The 22,587-nt window shown below is 50.7% G+C and overlaps 1 protein-coding gene across 2 annotated transcripts in view; it reads right to left on the reverse strand.

Annotated features, from left to right (window-relative positions):
• Positions 1-2,776: 2,776 nt before the first annotated feature.
• The window catches only part of Adamts14 (ADAM metallopeptidase with thrombospondin type 1 motif 14), a 67,028-nt gene continuing 47,217 nt past the window's right edge, over positions 2,777-22,587 (reverse strand). For both annotated transcript variants that reach the window (XM_070020913.1, XM_070020912.1), the window contains exons 12-22: positions 21,469-21,644; positions 18,321-18,454; positions 17,817-17,940; positions 16,986-17,066; positions 13,637-13,800; positions 11,714-11,882; positions 11,174-11,306; positions 8,937-9,144; positions 6,838-6,967; positions 6,345-6,395; positions 2,777-4,565 (exon numbers count right to left, since the gene is read on the reverse strand). In XM_070020913.1, the coding sequence (XP_069877014.1) occupies positions 4,069-4,565; positions 6,345-6,395; positions 6,838-6,967; positions 8,937-9,144; positions 11,174-11,306; positions 11,714-11,882; positions 13,637-13,800; positions 16,986-17,066; positions 17,817-17,940; positions 18,321-18,454; positions 21,469-21,644 (1,867 nt within the window). In that variant the 3' untranslated portion in view covers positions 2,777-4,068. The remainder of the gene's footprint in view (positions 4,566-6,344; positions 6,396-6,837; positions 6,968-8,936; positions 9,145-11,173; positions 11,307-11,713; positions 11,883-13,636; positions 13,801-16,985; positions 17,067-17,816; positions 17,941-18,320; positions 18,455-21,468; positions 21,645-22,587) is intronic.

Consider the following 22,587-nt stretch of genomic DNA (forward strand, 5'->3'; position numbering starts at 1 on the left):
GGGAAAGGTCTATGTTAAGTGTGTTTTATAACATTATAAGCTGCAGACAATTATCAGTAGGGAGCGTATAATTCCTTCCACTGTACAGAAAGTGTTTTCTGACTGCTTAGTTCTGTCTGGTGGCCAGTTTTACAATTCTTTAGCTGGGGTGGGGGTGCGGGGGTAGGCGGACAAGGGCAGAGCAGATATGGTAGCTTCAGATCCAGGCTTATCACTCCTCATATGACCTGTGGCAAGGCTTTCCTCTGAGTCTTGGCGTCTTCATTCAGATAGGAACTGTTCCCAGTCAGAATACTAGCTTGGTCAATAGGCAGACAGAATATTGGACACTGATGGTCTCAGCCCTCCCCGGCCTCCCATCCCCTTTTGTAAATACTATCCAATGTTGATCATGGCATGACTAGAGAGACTTCAAAGCTAAACAATCCTTTTGGAAGGAAGTTGGGAAATGTATATCCAGTGTCTTTAAGATAGAGTTTTGTTTTGCTTTGTGTCAGTACTAGGGCTTGAACTCAGGATGTGGGCACTGTCTGCTAGCTTTTTGCTCAAGGCTGACACTGTACTACTTGAACTATAGTTCCAGTTCTGGCTCTTTAATAGTTAATCAGAGATAAGAATCTCATGGACTTTTCTGCCCAGGCTGGCTTCAAACTGTAATCCTCAGATCTCAGCTTCCTGAGTATCTGAGATTACAGGTATGAATCTGATAAGGAAAGATCTTCAAACTATATAACAAAATTAAAGTACAGAGAGAGATGCATAATATGCTTCCTTTATGTGTGGAAAAACTGAGGAACTAAAGAAACTGAAAAGAGAAAAAGGAAAACAGTGGATCTAGGAAGAGAAGATGGAAAAAAGTAGAAAGAAGATGCAGTGTGTGTGTGTGTGTGTGTGTGTGTGTGTGTGTGTGTGTGTGTGTGTGCGTGTGTGCATGTGTGTGTGCTGGTCCTGGGGCTTGAACTCAGGGCCCAGGTAGTGTCCCCTACCTTGTATGCTCACACTAGCACTCTACTACTTAAGCCACAGTTCTACTTTTGGCTTTCTGGTGATTCATTGGTACTACACATCTCACAGACTTTGCTGCCCTGGCAGGCTTTGAACTACAATCCTCAGATCTCAGCCTCCTGAGTAGCTAGGGTTATAGGCATGAGCCACTACCACCCAGTGGGTTAATTTTTGTTTTCATGAACAGGTTCATCCTCATTTCTGAGATGAACAGGTGGGCTCAGGATACTGAAGCCTGGTGGCTCCCCAGGGGTATCTGACTCTCATCCTCCCCTCCATGGAGGCTCCCTGGGCTGGTTTCCTCATCTTCCTCCTTCCATTCAAGTACTAAGGTCATTCCTACTTGTGGATGTTGCTCTACTTCCTGCTCAAGATGGGGCCTGAACAAAGGTTCTAGTGCTATAAAACATTATCAGCGCAATACAGCTGCTCCTCCTTGTCCCCGTGGTGCCACTGCCCAGAGCTCTATGGGAAAGACACAGGGAGAAGCAGGGCTCACAGGGAAAAGGGCACAGATTGCACACATGGCAATATCCACCATGAGCACAAGATAGGGCGGACATGTGTTATACCTGCTTCATACAATGGGCCAGGCCTGCTGGGAGAGCTGGAGGCCTAGGGCTCTTCAAGAGCACCCTCTGCCCTTTCTACCTCCATGGAAAGGTTTACTCTAGGCCAAGGGGAAAGTGCCTGCTAGGATCCTCTCTGTAGGCTCTGGGAACCAGGATTTCCTGCCTGACTCCTCCTAATTCTACTAGTGGGGCCTATGCTAGCATCTCTTTGCGTCAGTCCCCAGAGGTATGGCAGGGTTCCCATGTGTGCACTCCTAGGCCCATTTGGCAACTGTTTGCAGTGGGGTAGGCTGTGTGAAGAAGAGTGGAGGAGAATAGAAATGGACCTTGACCTGACAGGGCTTCTCTGTCCACACACTGGCCTGTGAGGACCTTGCAGGAGGGAAAAAAGGCAGTCTCTGTACTCCTGTACCAGGACACAGATGCTAGGGAAAGACATGTGTGCACACTGAAACTGGTAATGGATTAATGATGTCTGACATGGGCAAGGAATTAGGTGTGGATCTACACTCTGTTTGGGGTCTTTTTTGAGGCAGAGTCTCATGATGTTGACAAGGTATATAGCCATGAACGTGCTATGTAGATCAGTCTGGATTCAAACTTGCAGTCTTCCTGCCTCTACCTGGTGATTACTGGGATTACAGGTGTGGACATCACACCTGGCTCATGCCTGGTGTGGTGCACAAATTGCGTGGTGTGATTCATATCAGCCTTCCATGTTCAATAAAACATATCCAGTCCTGCCTGGGAGTCAGGTTCTGCTTAGTTCCTTCCACGGAAGGAGAGCTCACCACCTTCCAAAGAAACCGCTTCTTAGAAGCTCTGATCACTAGAATGCTTTTCTCTTGGTGGATCCCAAAGCTACTTCCTATGCATCTCTACCTTGTGGGTGATGGTTTCCCAAGGCCACACAGCTCCCGTGTCCCCTCTCTGCCAGTTTCTACCCCCAATCATCTTGCTATTATAGCCCAGTGCAGCCCCTTAGTGCTCTGGCTTCATTGTTGTCTTCCTCCAAAGCAGAGAAAGGACACACACACACACACACACACACACACACACAGAGAGAGAGAGAGAGAGAGAGAGAGAGAGAGAGAATATCACTTTTGAGGATTCAATAAAATGCCAAAGACAATATGAATAAATACATAACATTTAAAATATCAAGATTTCCAAATTCACAATATATACTTTTATCCCAAGCCAGGCTTGTTCCCATAGGAACCTGAACAGCAGAGAGCTCAAGAGCTCTCAGCCTAAGGAGGCTGCAGGCCTGGAGTCCATCGCTCCAAACCCTCCAGCCTGGTGAAAGAAGAACTGACAGCACCTCTTCCACCCGGTGACCACAAGAGTGAGGACACTGGGAGGCATCCAGGGACCCGGGTACCTTCCTGAGAGCCAAAGGGATAAGGACTTTCCCTCGGCAGTGACAGGGAGGGCAACTGAGCCTGACTTAATGTGAGCCCAGCACTGGGGCAGAAGTTGCTGCCCTTGCCCTCTCTGGTCATCAGGCCTGTGCCAAGTCACCCTGCACAGGACCGAATACCTCGAACTCAGCTCCAGCCTACTGTGAGGGCCCGGACTCCAGCAGGAGTGGGATTTGGCAGAAGGGGATGACAGAGGGGCACAGCCTGAGAAATCACATCTCCTCTGGGTCTCTGTCACCTTCCAGGTGAGGCCCCCATCCATCCCAAGTGACAACCTAAGTTGTAGTTCCTAGAGCAGCCAGGGGTCAAGCACCAGTCTGGAAACCCCTGCATGTTGAGAATATGGGGTCCAGAGTGTCTGAGGCCCCCTCCTCTGGTGGCCTAGGTATGCCCTTGGGGGCTGGTCGGTAACCTGTAGTGACTAGAAGTGACCGAAGTGACATGTAAAGGGGCAGAGCTGTGGACATCTCTGCCTTCCAGTCAGCAAAGGTGAGCTGGCCTCTGCCCCTGCCCCAGCCCCAGCCAGCAGAGATGTGTATGGATCTTTGTGGAGCTTACAGCTAAGATCATCTGGCCCTGCCTCACCCCTACCTTGTAGCAGGAAAGCCTCACCCCCACATTCATCCCAGCCCTACTTCTGGGCCTGCCCTGTGGGTAGCCACTGCCTCCCTTGGCCCTGCTTTGCATTTTGGGGTCCCTGTAAGACCTGGAAAAACAGCCCTGACAGCTGCTAGGGTGAGCTACGGAACTGCCTTGATCCAGTGGCTATGGGTAGGGAGCGGCTGGACTGCCCTCGGTCCTGGTCACAGTCATGGTCATGGCAGGAAAGGCCTCAAAAGCCCCTGAGAGGTCAGGTCTGGGCCTGCTAGCTGAGGTATCTCTGGTTAGGGCTTTCTCTGATCTTTCTTTTCTCCCCACCCCCCACCCACCATGGGGTACAGAGCACCACAACCCCAAACAAGAAGAAGAAAGCAAATAATTTAAAAGGAAGTCTGTCCTTGTCCCTGCCCCACTGTCACAGGGTGGCACCTAGTGTAAAGGTGGCTGGTGGGAAGGGCATGTGCAGCTCAAGTCACTGGGGAGGTAGCAGGAAGGCTGGTGCCCCAATGCCTTGGGTCCTCCTCCCAGGACTGTCCTTGATCCTTGGAGGTTGGTACAGCTGCCTGGGTCCAGCCCCAAGGTGGTCCCTGAGGGGTGGCAGGAGAGGGGTCCCTGAGTGATCTGGAGCTCGATGTCCCAGGAACCAAGTGATGCTGGGTCACAGAGGCACTTGTGTCCAGTGGTTCCGGGAGCTGTGTGGGCTGGCCTTGCTGCTGGTCAGTGGATCCTGCTGGCCTTCTGGTAGGCTCTGTGGCCTTGAAAGTAGCACTTGGTTCTAATAAGGGGCTCCCAGGAGTGGAGAAGGAAGGTAGTGAAGTCAGACTGGGGTCCAGGCTAGAGTTGAGGCCTGAGGACTTCTTGGTACAAGACTCACAGCACAGTCGGTAGTAGCCAGGAATGGTGCAGTAGCGATCCAGTACTTCCATCTGGCAGAAGATGGACCTGTCCCCCACGCAGGGCTCCACTGCACACAGCACAAGGACCAATAGCAGAGAGTGACACTGGCACATAGGTCTACCTCCCACTCGCTTTACCCATGGCCCATCCTCCCTCCCCTGCCCCTGCTGTCCTTACTACACAGTGTTTTCCAGAGGTGGACACAGGCCACCTGACAGGAAAGAATCCTTCCCAAAGGAAGAGGAACTAATGTCCCTTAGAGTAGTAGGTCCCTAGGTAGGGAAATCCACCCAGCATCAGCACCACCTAGAAGTTTAGAGACAATGCAAATTCCCAGGCCCCACCCAGACTGGGTGCACCTGAAACTGCAGTGGGTTTTGAACTGTTATTTAACAAAACCACCAGGAGATTCCAGGGTGGGGGACCTGAGAATTCAGTCCTATAGGATTCGTTCATTGATTCAGCTGTGCTCTGGAATCACTGTGGCTTGTGCCCAGCTCCTCCCCACAGAACCTTAGGGGGGGGGAAGGGGGAGGAGGGAGGGAGGGCTGGTGACCATGGGGCATCATGAAAACCCTGCTCCAGGGAGAAGTGGGAACCCCTCCGACCCCCAACGCACCCACAGGACTGTGACCCCTGCAGCCACAGTCAGGCTGTGATCCAGGTTGCCCATGTATATAACCCTAGTTACTAGTCAAGGCCCAAGTCCAGGCTCTAGCTCTTAAAAGCTGTGAGACCTTGGAAAAGCTGCTTAAATTCTCCAGGCCCATTTCTCCACCTTGTAAAATGGGGATGGTGCTGACAGGTACCAATAAGCGATAACATTAAGATCATTACTTGCATTTATAAAGCACACAGGTGCTGCTTGTTGTCCTAGTTTTTCCTTGATCTAAATGGCATATAAAATGTTTCTGTGTAATTCAAGTAGAGCTTTCTAGACTGAGCTCGAAGGCTGGAGTATGGCTTTCAACTCATTTTTGCCAGAGATGGCTATAGGCAGTGAGGTTTAGGGGAACAGATCTCAGAGGAGGAATACCAAGTGGCCTCTAGGTGGAGCCAACATCTCAGAACCAGAATCCCTTGACTTTGGGAAAGGACAGAAAGAAGGAAGCCCAGGAACTTAGCCAGCCTCTGAGTAGGGAAGCCGAGTGGCACAGAGATTTGCACAAGATCGCACAGCCCCCTGGCCCTCTAACTAGGAGTTGAGGTCTGACTTTTCTGCCACTCACCCTACGAGACCCTGTTTGGCAGGAAGGAGAGAGAAACTAGAAAGGGAAAGCTCAGCACAGCAGGAAACAAGCAACATGGTACTATGGGCCTATGAGTGAAGAAAAGTGAGGATGAGCTGTGGGTGACTGCCATTGTGTGGTTAACTGGCCACATAGGACAGCAGAATATAAACTCCTTCCATTCATCCCTCCACCCCCTCCCCTGGCAGCCCCAAGAAACACAGCTCCACCATTGCTGATCCAAAATGCTTAGAACCAGATATGGTTCCAAACTTTGGGATCCAAAGAATAATGTCTATTACAGAACATCCACAGAGACTGGGGATGGTACCTTACCAAACAAGGTAGCATTCTGCAACCAAACTATAAAATCCAGGTCAGATTTTTGTCACCAGAGATTGTGTGCACTACACATTTAGGAATGAAGTTTTTAGCTCCCAGCACATTGTAATTCTAGAAGCCAGGACGGCACTGCTCCGATTTTCTAGCTACAGGCTCCAAGGCCCAGGGAAACTGAGGCCACCCAGATACATGAAAGCTCTGCTCCGTGCATAGCCCACACTGGGGCACAAGCACCTGAAAGGTTTGAGGAGGAGAAGGGCCTAGAGTGCACTTACTTGCTGATATCCTGTTGGTAGAATCCTTCACTGTGGAATTCTGGAGAGTTCCTGTGCATAAGGAGAAGCAACTATAGTATATAGGTGAGCATCCCTTATTTAAAATGCTTGTGACTAGAATGTTTAGCCTAAGCATTTGGGGGGAAGGGTATTTTGGAATACTTACATGAAATACAATGAGGCATTCGGGGGATGGGACCTAATCTAATTATGAAATTCATTTATGTTTCTTGACATGTATGATGAAGGTAATTTTGTACAATATTTTGGGTAATTTGAGGGAATGACAGTGACTTATCCTGTAAGCTCAGGCACAGAATTCTCCACTTGTCGATCCTCAAAAAGTTATGGGTTTCAGATTTTTAAATTAGGGAGGGATGTTCAACCTGTATTTGGAATTTCCAAGAGCCAGGATGTAAGGCAAGGCAGGGTCCAAGGCTCAGCTGGACCAGGGCAGAAGCTCTGGGCCAGGCCACCCATCCCATCTGCTCACCTGCGCAGGCAGGCAGGCTGCAGACTTGCACGGTGTCTGGCTTGTTCCCATCGCACTGCCCGAGACTGTTGGCGTTAGTCCTGCACACCACCTGCCGCTGCTGGATACCTTCTCCACAGGTGGCAGAGCACTGCAGGGGAGGATCAGGCCAGGCCACAGCACCCATATGAGGGTAGGTGTCCTCAGAGACAGAGGACTGAACTCAGAGTTCAGCCACAGTCCAAGGACAGGAAGGGTACAAAGGAGATGTATATCTCCCCCCCACCTTGACCATAGTGAGATTGCTTTCAATAGCCCCACCAGGACACACCCCCTCCCCCACTGGCAGGTTCTCACAAAGCAGTGCTGAAGAGCTAGAGACCCACAGGCACTCCCACAATCTGAACAGTAAGCCCTGGGCTCTGGAGCCCTGGGCTCTGCTCCTTACTGCAGCCACTGACACCTGAGTCCACTGTGTATGCGCTCTGTGCCTGCTTCTTAAATATTTCATGTAGCACTCTGGCAAGCTCCCTGTTCTGATCTACCACATGGCATGATGTAGGGGTATTCTGCCCACTGGCTGTTTCCAGTTCTGTAAAGCAGGAGAGCTAGGGGACAGGTTCTCCGTGGACCCTTCTGGTATGACAGTCATTGATCCAGGGATTCAACAGACCCAGCACCAAAGGCCAGCACATGAGCTCTTACTCCCTGGTTGGAGGGCAGAAGGGAAACTTGTGTGCTAGGGCTGCCACAGACACTATCCCCTGTATCTGACACTCTTCTTACTGTGACAAGTGGGTCAGCAGGGAGGGGTGCTGACATGTCATTGTAAGGTCCTCAAAAAGGCAAGGCTGCTCATTGTGACTGGGTCACTCTCTGTGGCATCTAGCAAGATGACGAAGAACTCACAAAACTTCACTTGTACTGCGGGGGGGAGGGGGGAGCATGACCATTGAGGGAGGCAAGGAAACAAACATGGCTGATCCGCTCATGAGAACAAAAAATCCCAAACCACAGCCTTGAGAGGCTGTTGGTCTTCCAAGAGACTACATTGCTACTGACTACTGTTAATGTTGGATTAGGCCTTGGAGGACCTACAACCTTTATGTCTTGTGTAAAAACAAATGAAACTATGATATGCAGAATATAAGATCTGCATGAACTGAGTAGGGATCTTTTTTGTCCTCTCTCTATTTTTAAATGCTGGGGATTGACTCCTGGGCCTCTTATCTGCTGGTCAAATGCTTTACCACTGAGCTACACCCCCCCACACACACACACACAAGTGAGGAATTTTGGTTCTTCCTTTTTTTAAAAAGATAGAAAGGAAATACTGAGTTTTGAACCCAAGATATCATGCTCGCTCAGCTTGCTTCCTCAACTGGTACCCTTAACACCTGACCCACATCTCAAGTCTTGTGTTTTGGGGTTTTTGTTGTTTGTTTGTGGGTTTTTTATTTTGTTTTGTTTTTTGAGATACTCTCTTGCAATTTTCTGCCCAGCCTGGGCTTTCTTCCTCAAGCCTCCTGAGTAGCTAGGATTAGAAGCATGAGCCACTGGTGCCCAGTTCAGGAACTTTAGTTCTTTAAAGGTACTCTACCAAGTGGAAGGCCCTGAGTTCAATCCCAGTACCACTAAAATTTTTTTAAATTCTCTAATATACATTATTTCAAGCAGACCCTACCTGACCACTCTCTATTCGTGTCCTTGGTCATATTCCCTATTATGGCTCCTGCTTGAATCTGAAGCATTACTTCTGTCATCAGTTGACTTATCTATTGAGTCCCTTACTGGACCCTGAGGTCCACAAGGGCAAGAACCTGCCTGCTGGTTGATGTCAGGTTCCAACCTCTTAGCATATAGCTGTACTTGGAATATATTTCTTGCATGTAAGACTGTGCTCTAATTGCCTCCTGGTGCCATGTGAACTTGGCAGAGATGTAAATGAATCCAAAACCTGGCACAGACCCTCAGCACAGCATATGTGGGAGCTACTCTGTTTCCAGAAAAACCAGCCTGGATGTGGGGAGATATTCAGACACACCAGATAAACCCTCAGATCCTTCCCATCCCAAACCCCACTCTTACCCATGTACTTCCCACTCCTGAGGAACCCTTACCTGGGACCAGGCTCCTGTCCGCCACTGTGCTGGGCAGGGCACGCGGAGGCAGGGCCTCCGGGCTTCTGGCCGGTCACCAGGGCAGGCCTTGGCTGGCATGGCCTTGTGAGTACCATTGGAGATGGGCAGAAGACACTGCACTCCCCGGGTCTGCACCCCCAGCTTTCCACAGCTCCGGCTGCAGGCACCCCACTCCTCCATCACCCACCTGGTCACAGACAAGACAAAAGGTGGAGTGAAGTGAGACCCAGGGGACACCTCTCTTTAGAGCCTACCAATTCCTGTCACAAACAGCAGGTTTGGACTTCAGAAGGCTGAGAGCAGGACAACTGGTCCACCTTGACCTGCGTGGCCTCAGAGAGGTCTCTATTCTCTCTGCTGTTTCCTCAAGTACAGTTCATTGCACATTTCAAGTCCTGGCACCCCACTTGTCCTTGGACAATGTATGAACCCTGCTAGGCCTCAGTTCCCCGCTTTTACACCAGGGTGGTTTCAATATCCCATAAATATCCCAGTAAAAGTGTGTGCAGGTGCTTCCCCAGCAAGGCCTAGCAAGGACCAAAGCCACATTTTCTCAGGTGTCTTCTTATGGGGACAGGAGTGCTGTTAGGACCACTTTAGCACCTCTGCTGGGGTCAGCAAGCATCTCAGGGGCAAAGCAACTTCTACCAGCATCTAACGCTGGCCATGGATGAGTTAGCAGCAAACTGTGCTGGTGGGAGAGGGTGAGGGTAGCTCCTCCCCATTTCCTGATGTTTCTTTTAGTAAACCAGAGCTCTTTGAGCTACATTCCCAAAGTCAGCCCTTGTCTTTAAAAAAAAAAACAGACAGGAAGTCCAAGGTTGAGGGTAAACAGCCACAGCCCAGGTAGATACCCAGGCTCTCCGGTGGAGTGAGTCCTGCACATACATCGGGGAATCACCATGGGGGAGTTGGTGGTGAATGATAGTGCAAAGTATTAAATGGAAAAGAAGTGCAGAGGGAAGGAGGAAGCTGTCTCAAGCACCAGAGGGCTGGGGATGAAGGTCTGGCCTTTAGCTCCGGTCATGGCCCTTGATCACATGTCTAGTCTTGGGGCTCCTCCAGTCCAAGAGCATAGGGAAACCTAGATAGTGACCCTGTGCCCTGCCCAGGAAGACTCCTCTGCAGTTCCAGACAGGGAAGTTACCCTTGGCACTGCCTAGAGTGGAGACCAGGGAAGCTGGGAGGTCCTGGGGCTGACTCTGCAGCAAGGTCACAGGCTTGACCTTGAGTCCTCCACAAGCCCAACTCTCACTTCCCAGAAGCCACTCCCATTCCCTCAACAATCCAAAGAACATGACCTTGTGATCAAAAGAGGTTAGGGAATGCCAACCCCGGCTAGCCCATGCTGGAGACTGGCAAGCTTGGCATTACAGACTGCCAATGAACAGGCAGAGAAGAGGCAATGGACAGAGTCGTGGCCAGGGACTGAGGCCAAGCAGAACTGAAATGCCTTACCTTTCTTTGAGTCCCAGTGTCACCTAGGGAAAATCACCAGTTGTCTGTGAGCAAACATTGGGAGGGGTAGCAAAGGCAGTGCCTTCCTCCATCTAGAGAAGGAGGTGATGCAAAAAACCCCAACTGCCACGGCTGTCACAGCCCACACATGGGCTGCTCTCTATTTGGAAGCCTGGCTTCAGGCTGTGTTCAGGAGGCAGCACTGAAGAAACAGGCTCAGCTATGCTCTTCCTGGGACAGGGCTCAGAAAGGCAGGAGAAGGTGCCCATCCCTCAGTGTCTTCACAGGCCGGGAGTACTTACAGGGCTGGGAGTACTCACTCAGCGTAGGAGCGCTCAAAGGTTGAAAGTACTTACTCAGGGTAAGAGTGCTCACAGAAGCTTGGAGCACTCATGAAGGCTGTTAGAGCCCCAAGGCTAGACATGTGATCAGGGCTGAGAGCACTCACAGGCCAGCAGTGCTCACCTAGGTGGGGAGCATTCACACAGGCTAAGAAGCACTCAGGGAAGTGGTAAGCACTCATGGAGGCTGTGAGTACTGAGGCTGAGAACACTAACAAAGCTGGAGCATTCAGGGCTGGGAGTACCCCCACAGGCTAGCAGCATTCACACAGATAGAGAGCACTCACAGAGGCTGGAGCACTCATACAGGATGTGAGAATTCACACCAAATGGGCTCATTCACCCAGGCTGGGAGCACTCAGGGAGGCAGAGAGCACTCACGCAAGCTGGGAGCACTCACAGGCTGGGAGCACTCACGCGGGCTGGGCGCACGGGTGCTGGTTGCAGCGCCGGCGGATGGGTTTAGGCCTCTTCTTGTGATCACACAGGTGCCTCTGTACCATGTGGTGGTCCCGGCGGCGGCGGCAGCCATATTTGGTGAACTGGATTCCTGTGAAGGGCAGAGTGCTGGGGATCGACTCCAGGACCCTCTTGTTATGACTACATCCAAAGGGAGGGGACCTTCGGAAAAGCCTGGAGGCACAAGTCTACCTGCAGCTCCACCTGCCCAAGCCACCTGCTGCAGGACACCTTCTGCCATTGACTGCTTCCGGTACAGTGCTGGTTCCGGACACTACCTCTTCCCTACCCCCAGGAGAACTCTTATGGGCAGAGGCCCTGCCCTGGGACCCAACCCAAGGCCCTACCCAGAACAGCTTCCACACACTGGAGTTCTCTGAGGAGAATCTGAGGCAGGGTACACATCGTATGGAGACATCAGCCCTGCCTCTGGCTTCTCTCCTCCCCAGAGGACCTGAACTGCCCGTCCCACGCACTGGAAGGGCAGGAGAGCCAAACCTCCTCCACAGGTCTTGGTGCAGGGAGCCCAGCTCTTGAGCGCCCACTCGTAGGTGTCCGTTTCCTCCAGGAGCACATTGTTACTGCCAATGAGGGGCAGCAGGTCCTCGTGGATGACATACTTGTAAGCCAGGCTACCGCGGGGGCCTCCCTCCGCTGGGGGGAGCACCTGAGGGGACACAAGAAAAAGGCGGCATGGGACCAGAGATAAGAAGCAGGGAGCAAGGTAGAGTCAGGCATGGAATGGAGAGCGAGCTGGGTGTGGCTACACATATGGGACTTTCACATCGATGGCCATGGACAAACTCCTGCCCCCTGTGCTAAACAGTGGCTATGTGCCAAGCCTGAAAGCAACCCCCATGCTGGTTAATGCTCCTCCCTCCACAGACATACTTTTTTTTTTTTTTTGGCCAGTTCTGGGGCTTGAACTCAGGAGCTGGGTGCTGTCCCTAAGCCTCTTTGTGCTCAAGGCTAGTGCTCTTCCATTTGAGCTGCACTATCATTTCTGGCCTTTTCTGAATAGTTTATTGGAGATAAGAGTCTCACATGGACTTTCCTGCCTGGGCTGGCTTTGAACCTCAATCCTCAGATCTCAGCTTCGTGAGTAGTTAGGATGACAGGAGTGAGCCACCAGCACCTTGCCAGACCTACATTCTGGCAAGAGCAGGAGCCATGCCTATGGATCTTGTTCATAGCAGCCTAGGCCTTAGCTGGCTGCAAGCGATGGTTGCTAAGTAGCCTGGGTGCCGGACCCTTGTCAGATATATGGCTTGCAAACATGTCCTCCCATTTGGTGGATGATTCCTTCTGGGAATTCCTTGCTTGCTTCTTTCCCTCCTTCCTTCTTTTCCTCCTTCCTTCCCTCCTTACTTCCTTTTCTCTCTCTCCTTCCCTTCCTTTTTCCTTCCTTCCCTTCTTTTCTTGACAGTACTGGGGTTTGAACTCAGGACCTTGTACTTGCTAAGCGGATGCTCTACTGCTAAGCTATACTCACAGCCCTTTTGACTTCTCAGAGTGTCCTCTGACGTATAAAAGTTTTCAGTTTTAATGGTCTAGTTTATCCACTTTTGCTTTCGTGCTTTTGACTTCATACTTAAGAATCCAAGGCAATCAAATTTTACCCCTGTTTTCTCCTAAGCTGTAGCTTTCTGATTTATATTTGGGTCTTGGATCTATTTTGTATTGGTATTTGTGTATGTGTGAGGTAGGGGTCCAAATTCATTTTTTGCAGGTGAAAGTTCAGTTGTCTCAGCACCATTTGTTGAAGAGACTATATGTTTCCCCCTTTCATGGCCTTGATAGTCTTGCTGAAAATCAGCTGGCCCTAGGTATTCAGGTGGTAAAACAAATAGAAAGTATGTGGATGCAATTTATATGCTAGTATCAACAGCCATAGAGCCTGCCCTCTAGAGACCTTTCTGGCTAGAAAAGACTACACCTGGAACAAAGCCTGTCCAAGATTCCCCCAGTTGCCCACCAGAGCCACAGGTGTGCAGACAGAGCTCTCCTGCTTTATTAACCCCCAGCCCAGGCCTAGCTAAATGGGTTGGGCAAAGATAGGACCAGGCCAGGACCAAGGCTCTGTCCCCTTCTCAGAGACTGGCACTGCCAGGTGGTGCTGCAGGTCAGCTGCCTTAAAGGCCTGAGACAGACACTTTAGGACTTGGGCATGGGCCACATCATGCTGCACAATGATGATGCTGGATGAACTTCCAAATCCGCTCTGTCTCCTCCAGGCTCCAATTTCCAAGCCTACAGTAAAGGAGAGCCTGGGCCCTCCTGATAGCAAGGAGACACCACTTCCTTCTCCTCGCCATCTTGCCAGTGCTCAGGCTCAAATGAGGAGCTGTCCCAGGAGGGCACCTTGGTCTCCTGCAGACACCATCAGACTGGCTCTCAGAGACAAGAGGCAGGAGAGCTCACCAGGGCAGCGATGGCTTCGGGCAGGGGTCCGCTGGTCTTGAGGCTGTCCTTGGCATCCTCTACCACATGCTCCCACTCCAGACCCAGTGCCGTGAAGGTCCGGCTAGATGCCTCCTTGCCCTTGGGGTTCAGGATGAAGCTGCCGGTGACCTGGTTCTTCACCGCTGGCCAGGGAAGAGGGTCACACAGATTTCTATTCCCCTTGATTACAGGGGCCCATAAATATGACAATAAAGACTTTCCCAGAGGGCCCTTGGGCCCAATCCTCCCTTCTCCAGCCCTCCCACCACATGGGTGTTTACACAAAACCCCCTAAATAAACTTAAACTGCCTCTGGACCCTGGTGCAACACCACTACCTACTCCCTTCTTCCTGACCAGCCAATTTCCATTCACAGCTGCTGCTCAGCATAATCCCCTCCTCCAGGAAGCCATCTGAGATTGCTCTGCTCTCAGGGATGCTGACCACCCCTCCTCCCCCCTGCAGCTTCTAGAACAGAGTTGAGAGGTTAAGAGTCCTGCTCTGGAGTCTGGCTGGTCTTGGGGAAACTACTTAGCCCTCATGCAACCATCTTTGAAGTGGGATTGTTCACTGTAGCCAGCACACAGCACCCAGGAGCAGCGAGCAGTATCCCACCCTGTGGGGCATTGCTGAGCGCTGCAAGGAGCCCTGGGTGCACAGTCTCAGTGGAGAGCACGATGTGCTGGACTGAGTGCTATCAGTGTGAAAACAGAACCATACCCAGCTCTGCACACTTTCTGTGATTCTAAACACCCCATCTCTCCCAGCAGCCTGGTAGCACTGTTCCCTCTTGGGAACTTGTAAACTGAGTCCTATGCTGAGCCCTATGCTGGACAAGTATACAGAGATCTCTATCCTGTAAAGTCCCAGTGGGTGAGCAGCTGGCAAGTTGGTGCTGAGAAGTGGTGGCAGGAGATCCTGTGCAGATGAAAACAGGCAGCCAAGGTCCTGGTGCACCCTCAGCCACCCCAGAAGCATCCAAGGCTGGAGAAGGGCCACAGCCTGTGGCCTAGAGGAGGGGAAAGACAGAGAGGAGCCCTAGGGTGTCCAGGAGGAGTCCTTGTCATCTGGTGTGAAGAACATCCTAACTGCTCACTGACAGTGTCCAGGGGTTCTTCAATTGTATCCCCATGCACATCTGGCAGTCAGGATACCATCAGAGGCTCTACTGGGGGTAGGAGTTTATCCTGGACACACAGTGAGCTAGGGATAGAGCTGGGCCAGAGCCTGGAACTCTAGAGAAGTGTAGGGGCAGGGTAAGGGGGCCCAGAGGGCATCAGCCTTTCCTAAGATCCTCCCTCACTACCCTCCGCACCCAGGGTGCTCCCGTGGGCTATCCAATCTCCCAGACTTCTTAGGCTGGAGTAAGAAAGCTCCCCCACTGCCCTGATCACTGTGGCAGCTCACAGCAGCCGTGGTGGAAGACGCCTGCATACACCCCTGTCCCAGGGCTGGGGGGAGACCAGCATGATGTCACCATGCACTTCCAACTCCACCACTCACCCACTCTGGACCTTTCTGTGCCTCAGTGTCCTCAACTGCAAAACGGGGCAACAGTTTCCTTCATTGACTGTCAGCTTTCGGTGAGAAACAGGGTGAACTCATTTCGAGTTTGGACAGTCTTGGCCTTTACCCCAGGCTCGCCTCCTTCACATGCTCACAGACAGTCTGCATGCTTATGACTCTTTGTTAAGTAGCATTATTAGGGTACGTAAAGGGCCAGTGTGCTGGACTACAGACACAGCACTCCAGTCCCTCCATTCCTGCATGCAGCACCCCCTTGTACTGGACTACTCTTCTCTCATCAAGAGACATTCTGGTCAAGCAAGAGTGACTCAGTCCTATAATTCTAGCCTCTTAGGAGGCTAAGGTCTGAGGACTATGAAGCTAGCTCAGTCAGGAAAGTCTGTAAGACTCTTATCTCCAATTAACCACCAAAAGGCTATAAATGAAACTATGGCTCACGTGGTAGAGTGTCAGCCTTAAGCACAAAAGCTCAGGCACAATAACCCAGTCTTGAGTTCAAGCCCCAGGACTGGCATGTGCACATACACACATGTGCACGCACACACACACACACACACTGTTTCTCTACCCCTTGAACCTGGCCTTGGTCATGTGATTGAAGACAATGGGATGCTAGAAAACAATGTGAGCAGAGACTTGAAAAGTACTTATCTCCTGGGCCTGTCCCTCTCTGCTGAGACCATAGCACCATGGGAGGAACCCCAGCTTAGCCTACTGAGGCCATACTTTGTCACCCTCATAACCCCAAATGTCAGTCAGTACCAATACCACACTTTCCTAGACCTACAGCTGTTAGGTTTTGCCTGAGTCCCTCCAGGCAGCCAGTAGAAGAACCAGCTGCTGAACCCAGCCCTGACTAGGGATATAAAACAAGATACAGTGGCTTCAAGTGGTATGATATGCAGCAAGAACTGGCCAATATACTCTATAAAAGTAGTTTTCCTCAAGAGGCTTTTTCTTTGTTGACATTTTTGTTTTCTTTTCTTTTTGTCTTGTTTGTTCATTTATCTGTCTTTGGGAAAAGTAAAGGGGGACACAGAAATGGAGGGATATAGGGTAAACAAATGGAGCAGTGGTACTCACTAGATACTATATTGAAAATGAACTATGCAACTTGGGGGGGGAGGACAGCAGGGAAAAACTGGGAGAGAGCAAGTGAAGGAGTGACATTATCCAAAGCGAAATATACTTTTTACCTGACTTATGAAATAGTAACCCCTCTGTACATCACCATTATAATAACAATAAAAAATTTAAATAGTTTTCCTTCAAAAGCCATCTAAATGCACAAGAAATCTGAGCAGTCATTGTCTCCAGCAAAGAAACTAGCCCAAGGGGCCAGGGTGTACAGGGGCTGGGGCTGTTCACTAGACCTTTTCAAATGTGAACCATGGGATGTCTGAATAATTCAGCACACATTTCAAAATAAAATAAAGCCAGGCACTGATGGCTCATGCCTGTAATCCTAGCTACTCCGGAGGCTGAGATCTGAGGATTATAGTTCAAAGCCAGCCCAGACAGGAAAGTTCATGAGACTCTCCCCTCCAATTAACCAGAAAACCAGAAGTGGAGCTGTGACTCAAAATGGTACAGTACTAGCTTTGAGCAAAAGAGCTCGGGGACAGCCCCCAAGCCCTGAGTGCAAGCCCCATGACTGACAAAATAAAATGGAAATTAAAATAAAATAAAAGGAGTTCTCTGCCCCTCCCCCATCCAAGCCTGTGAAATTCCACCTGCCCTGGATTCACACTCCTGTTCTCCCTGACTGACGCTCATGCCTGCAGGCAGGCCTGGCACTCACCGATGCGGTGGGGAGCCTTCTCCAGCATGTCGATCTGGATGTGCCTGGCACCCGCAGGGATCTGCACCAGTTTAGTGGTTGCTGACACAGGGAAGGATCCAGGGAAAGCAGTGAGTGTTCTTAGCAGGTGGCCCTAGCTCAGTACCCCACACCACCCCAATGGGGAACAAGAACAAAATCAATCTGAACATGTCTGTTCATCTGTAAAATAGAAGTAGGACCTTCTTCCTACCAGCCAGGGTGGGAGCAGGGACAGTTGGGAAGGAGCAGACAATACGTTACTAGTCTAAGTGCCTGGGAATCCAGGGCTTCTGCAAGCACTGCCCTATGTGCTATTATCATCTCCCACACTTTCTTGACTTTTTTGAAACAGATTTAATTCATACTGAACTATAAAAAACTAATATCTGATCCTTTACCACAGCAAATTTGGTCAGACTGGAGGTATGAAGTTAAGGAACTCACAGATACCAGGAGTCCAAAGCAGGAGATGCCACGGATTATTAAAATTTTAAAAAATGAGATGCCAGGAAAACTACCATTGTAGTCTCAGCCACACCCTCAGATCGCTCTGATCCCTTGATCCTAGCAACAGCTCCAGAGCCAAAGAGAGGGTTGGGTTCCTTCCTGTCATAAGATGTCACCCAGTAGGGCATCATGCTGCTCACAGCTCCTGAGCCCTAAGAACAGCAGGCAGGAAAGATGGGGTCACCCATGTCTAACATCCTGGGAAGGTCTGGGGCCAAGCTCCTGATTCCTGGTCCTATCTTGAACCCTGGTAAGCATCACTCAAGAAGGGAAACCCATCTATGGATGCCCCAGTCTACTCACCTGCTTGCTTGGAAGCCTTGCCCAGTGTCCCCTTCACAGTCCTGCAATGGGCGTTGTCCCCACCACAGACTCCACACTTGTCATCTGCCTTCATGGACCCCACCTCCTTGTCACAGCCTACAGGCTGAGGCCAGAGGGAAGGTCAGTGAGAAGAGGCTTCACCACACATCACCCTGCACCAGGCCAGAGGCCTGACTCTCTCCCTGGTCCTCAGACCCTGGCCAAGGGAGGAACTCTGGCCTGAGGGCTCCCAGAACAGGGCTATCCTGAAAATTCACCCCACAGCCCTGACCAGGTCTTGAACACGGTGTGGTAATAATTCTTGCCACCTCCTCTCCCCTCAACAAGGCCAGCAGTAAGGGATACCTGCCCAGCAGCACAGGGCTGTGGTGGAAATCTAGTGTAATGGGAGCAGCCAGGCCTCCTCAGGGAGCAGGAGGTGGGCAGCATAGCCCTCCAGGCCCCAGGAACAAGCAGAGGGTGGAGGCTGGACGGGGCCCTCACCACACACTCGCCGCGGGCACAGATGCTGTACGGGTCCCGGTAGCTGCAACGTGTCCCATCGTGTACCACCTGATTCATGAATACCACATCTCCTGTGTCTGCTGACTGGCAGATCAGCTCACACTTCTGAGCATCTGTGGGGAGAGGAAAGACTCTATTGATCCCTGCTGGACTTAGCTGGCCCAAGATGACCTAGCATGTGACCCCTGATCTGGTCAGTGTGGGGCTTTAAAATCCCTGCTGTGGCCCTTCCTGACCCATGAGGGGACCTAAGGCTTCCCATGTCACCTGAGACCCAGCTCCCCATTTCCATTATCTTTGATCAATAAAATGCTCTGTCAGGTTACTGAGAAAAACCAAATGCGAAAATGACAACAAACTGTTCCAGACACTTCTGAAGTCTTTATGTACATACAATTTGAAATGCTTGTGAATTAACTCATTGAACCTTCTCAGCCTTGCACTAAGGTAAGTTCTAGCAGTGCAGGGAAACCGAAGATTAGAGGTTTAAGGCACTGCTCATGGTTACACAGCGGCTCAGCCTAAGTTTCAGCCTGGGTGTTAGCCTTCAGTGGGCATTGTCCACTGCCTGTGGATGGCTGGGCATCTTAGCATCTCAGCAGGTTTGTACCCAACAGAAGATGGAGTGAGTGTGAGGCTGAACAGTGCCCTGTATTTGGAGTTGGTAATGGAGTGCCAGAATGCAAGGGTCCTTTCTGGTTCGAACAATGGAATGTTCTCTTTCTCTCTGTGAACTTCTGATGTCCTTAAAAGGAGGTTCCAGAGAGCATATAAACATTTGCTGTGTTTCTTAGAAAAAGCAAGGTTGGGGGCTTAGCTAACTTCCTGGAATTTATCTCACAGTCCTGGGAAAAGTCTGAAGTCTAGCCACCCCAAAGGCCTTCCTGCCTTCCCCTCTCAGTCCTGGCTGCTGGTTTGACTTCAGAATGTCCCTAGAAGGCTTTTAAAGTAAGCCTCTCCCATAGCCCACTCCTAGGGACCCATGTACCTCCCCAGCTACTTGATACCAGGTAGCTTCTTATCTCCAGTACCCAAGACTGCAGTCCACATTCATCCCATCCCACATCACCTGATTCCCCACCTGGGGGCTTCAACTGTTCACAGGACAAGCACATCCTGGCCCTGTACAAGGCAGTAGGAGGTGCCCCGCAGCAGTGGAAGCCAGCTGATGATGAAAGAGAGTGGTGAGCCCTCCAGAGCAGGAAGAACCCAGGCTGAAAGAAGACGCTCCCTGGTGGAGTGCCCCCCATCAGGAGGCTGGCAATGGTGGGCCTCTGATGTCCCTCCCAACGGGAGAATGCCATTGTGAACAGGAGCTGAGGGTCCTGAGAGACTTTTCTCACTGGAGCATAGCAGAGGGTCTTTTAAAGGACACAGAGAAGCTGGGTACAGGTGGCACACACTGGAAGTCCTAGCTACTCAGGAAGCCAAGGACTGAAGTTTGAAGCAAGCCCAGGCAGGAAAAGTCCGTGAGCTTCTTAACTCTAATTAACAACCCCCCAAAAGCCACAGGTGGAGCTGTGGCTCAACTGGTAGAGCACTACCCTTGAGGTAACAAGCTCAGGGTCAGTGCCTAGGTCCTGAGTTCAAGCCTGAGGACTGGCACTCTCTGTCTCTCTGTCTCTCTGTCTCTCTGTCTCTCTGTCTCTCTGTCTCTCTCTCTGTCTCTGTCTCTGTCTCTCTCTCTCTCTCTCTCTCTCTCTCACACACACACACACACACACACACACACACACACACACACACACACACACACACACACACACACACAGAAGCCAGCAGGTGAGGCAAGATCAGAGGATGGTGAAGGCCTTCCAGCCAGAGGCTCTGAAACTCCATGTGCTATGCCCCGTGGGTCTACCCCTAACAGAGGCCAAGGCAGAAACACATGGCAGCTGGCACCAGCTATTACCCAAATCCAGACCCTATGCATGAGTTTTCCCTAAGGCAGTCTGAAGAGGTTAGTAAGAAGACTCCACAGGCTCTCACCTGCTTGCTTTTCAAATGACCTTCAGCAACTGCTGAACCAATGATAGGTTCAGCTCTTCAGATGCCGATTAGGTAAAATGAAGAGTGCCCAAACCCCTAGGAGGTGCTGGAAAGTGAGCAGGCAGTAAGACTTTGAGACAAATTCCAGAAGGTTAGTTACTCCCCCCGCAGCACAAGTTTCTGGATTCTCTGGAATCCTCTCTCTCTCTCTCTCTCTCTCTCTCTCTCTCTCTCTCTCTCTCTCTCTCTCTCTCTCTCTCTCTCTCTCTCTCTCTCTCATGTGCTCTCTCTGTCTCTCTTTCTCTCTCTCATGCACGCTCTCTCTCTCTCTCTCTCATGTGCTCTCTCTCTCTCTCTCTCTCTCTCTCTCTCTCTCTCTCTCTCTCTCTCTCTCTCTCTCTCTCTCTGTGCCAGTCCTAAGACTTGAACTCAGGGCCTGGGTGCTGTCCCTTAGCTTTTTCACTCAAGACTAGCACTTTACTACTTGAGCCACAGCTCCAATTTCTGGTGTTTTGGAGTTAAGAGTCTCATGGAGAACTTCCCTGCCCCAGCTGGCTTTGAATTGTGATCCTTAGATCTCAGCCTCCTGAATAGCTAAGATTACAGACTTGAGCCACTGGTACCCAGCTGGACCCTCTTCTTTTTTTTCTTTTTTTTTGGGGGGGGGGTCCTGTTGTGAGGCCTGAACTCTGGGCCTGGGTGCTGTCCCTCAGCTCTTCAGCTCAAGGCTAGTGCTCTACCACTTGAGCCACAGTGCCACTTCCGGCTTTTTTCTTTTTGCTTATGTGGTGCTGAGGAATCGAACCCAGGGCCTCATGCATACAAGGCAAGCGCTCTGCCACTGAGCCACATTCCCAGCCCTGGACCCTCTTCTTAAGGGCAGATGTCAGAAGGGCATCCAGTTCTAACCCAGCACTGTCATACTTCTATAGTACTTCTGGGTGAAGGACCCTCTCATTGAACCTACAGACCAGGGATGACCTTGATAGGGACAGTGGCCCCAGAGGCACACAATGCACCAGGCCTACACAAAGGTATGTGGCAAGCCTGCTGACTGCAAACCTCCCTTTTTGCACTCCTAGATCCCTCTACTTCACTAGCAGCATGGTAGAGAGGATAGACAAAGAGTATCACTCACCATCCTCAGGCTCATAGGGGATCCAGCTGTGCTTGGCATTCTGGTGGATGTAGTAGGAGTTGCGCTTGGCACACTGCTGGGCCCGGAAGTCCTCGTAGGGCCCTGGACACTCCTCACTGTTGCAGATCTGATACTCGAATGTGGGCCCTGAGCACTGGCGGCCTCCATAGGCTGGGCTGAGGTGACACAGAGAGGCCAGGTGACCTAATTGGCTGGGGGGATTGGCAGAGGAAGGAGGGGAAGCTCCCCACATGCTCCCAAGGGGCGGCTGATTCCATAGGGCAGCATCACAGGGCTCCATTACTTTATCCACTCAAAAGTGAGGGCAGTGTAGGGGCTGCTGAGCTCAGAGACTTCAAGTTTTCCTTCCTGACTGTCCCATTCTTCAGGTCTACCCCACCTGTCCCACTGTATATGCTGAAAGAGAGGGAGAGTAAAATAGCCAAACAGACAGACACAGGGACTAGATAGCCATCTCTAATTCCTCATCATCCTTGTGTATTACTCCAAAAGTTACACTATGTCTGACATATAGTAGGCACTCAATAAATGACTTCTGTTTGTATCTACTTCCATTTACTGTGATAATAAACGAAAGAGAAAGTCGTCAATGAGATTTGGATTTGGATTCAGAAAAGTTAATATCTAAGACCTGACATGTACACTTGGCCCAATAATTTAGCTTTGCAGTGTTTTAACTGTCCATTAAAATGTAGGGTGGGGAATAGGAAACTGTAATAGCAAACTGTGACACCTGTAACTGGAGCTACTCAGGAGGAATGACGGAAGGAATTGTGGTTCAAGGCCTTTGAAGGCAAAAAGATAGACACTATAAGAAGGGTATGGTGGTGCTTGCCTATGAATTCAGCTAAGAGGGAAGCATAGATAGGAGGATCGTGGTCCAGGCCAATCTAGGCAAATCAAGAACCTATCTGAAGATAACTTTTTTAAATGTGTGGCTCAAGTGGTGAAGAGCTTCCCTACCAAGTTCCAGGCCTTGCATTCAAACCCTAGTACTGCTAAAAAAAAAAAAAAAAATCCATCATAGCTTATTCTATGTGAATAAGAGCTGTGAAGAAGGACAAGAAAGGATATTGTATATTGTAAATCCCTTTCTTG

Source organism: Dipodomys merriami, unplaced genomic scaffold (assembly GCF_024711535.1).
Source record: "Dipodomys merriami isolate MVZ:Mamm:240054 unplaced genomic scaffold, mDipMer1.0.p SCAF_14, whole genome shotgun sequence".
Classification (NCBI taxonomy): Eukaryota; Metazoa; Chordata; class Mammalia; order Rodentia; family Heteromyidae; genus Dipodomys; species Dipodomys merriami.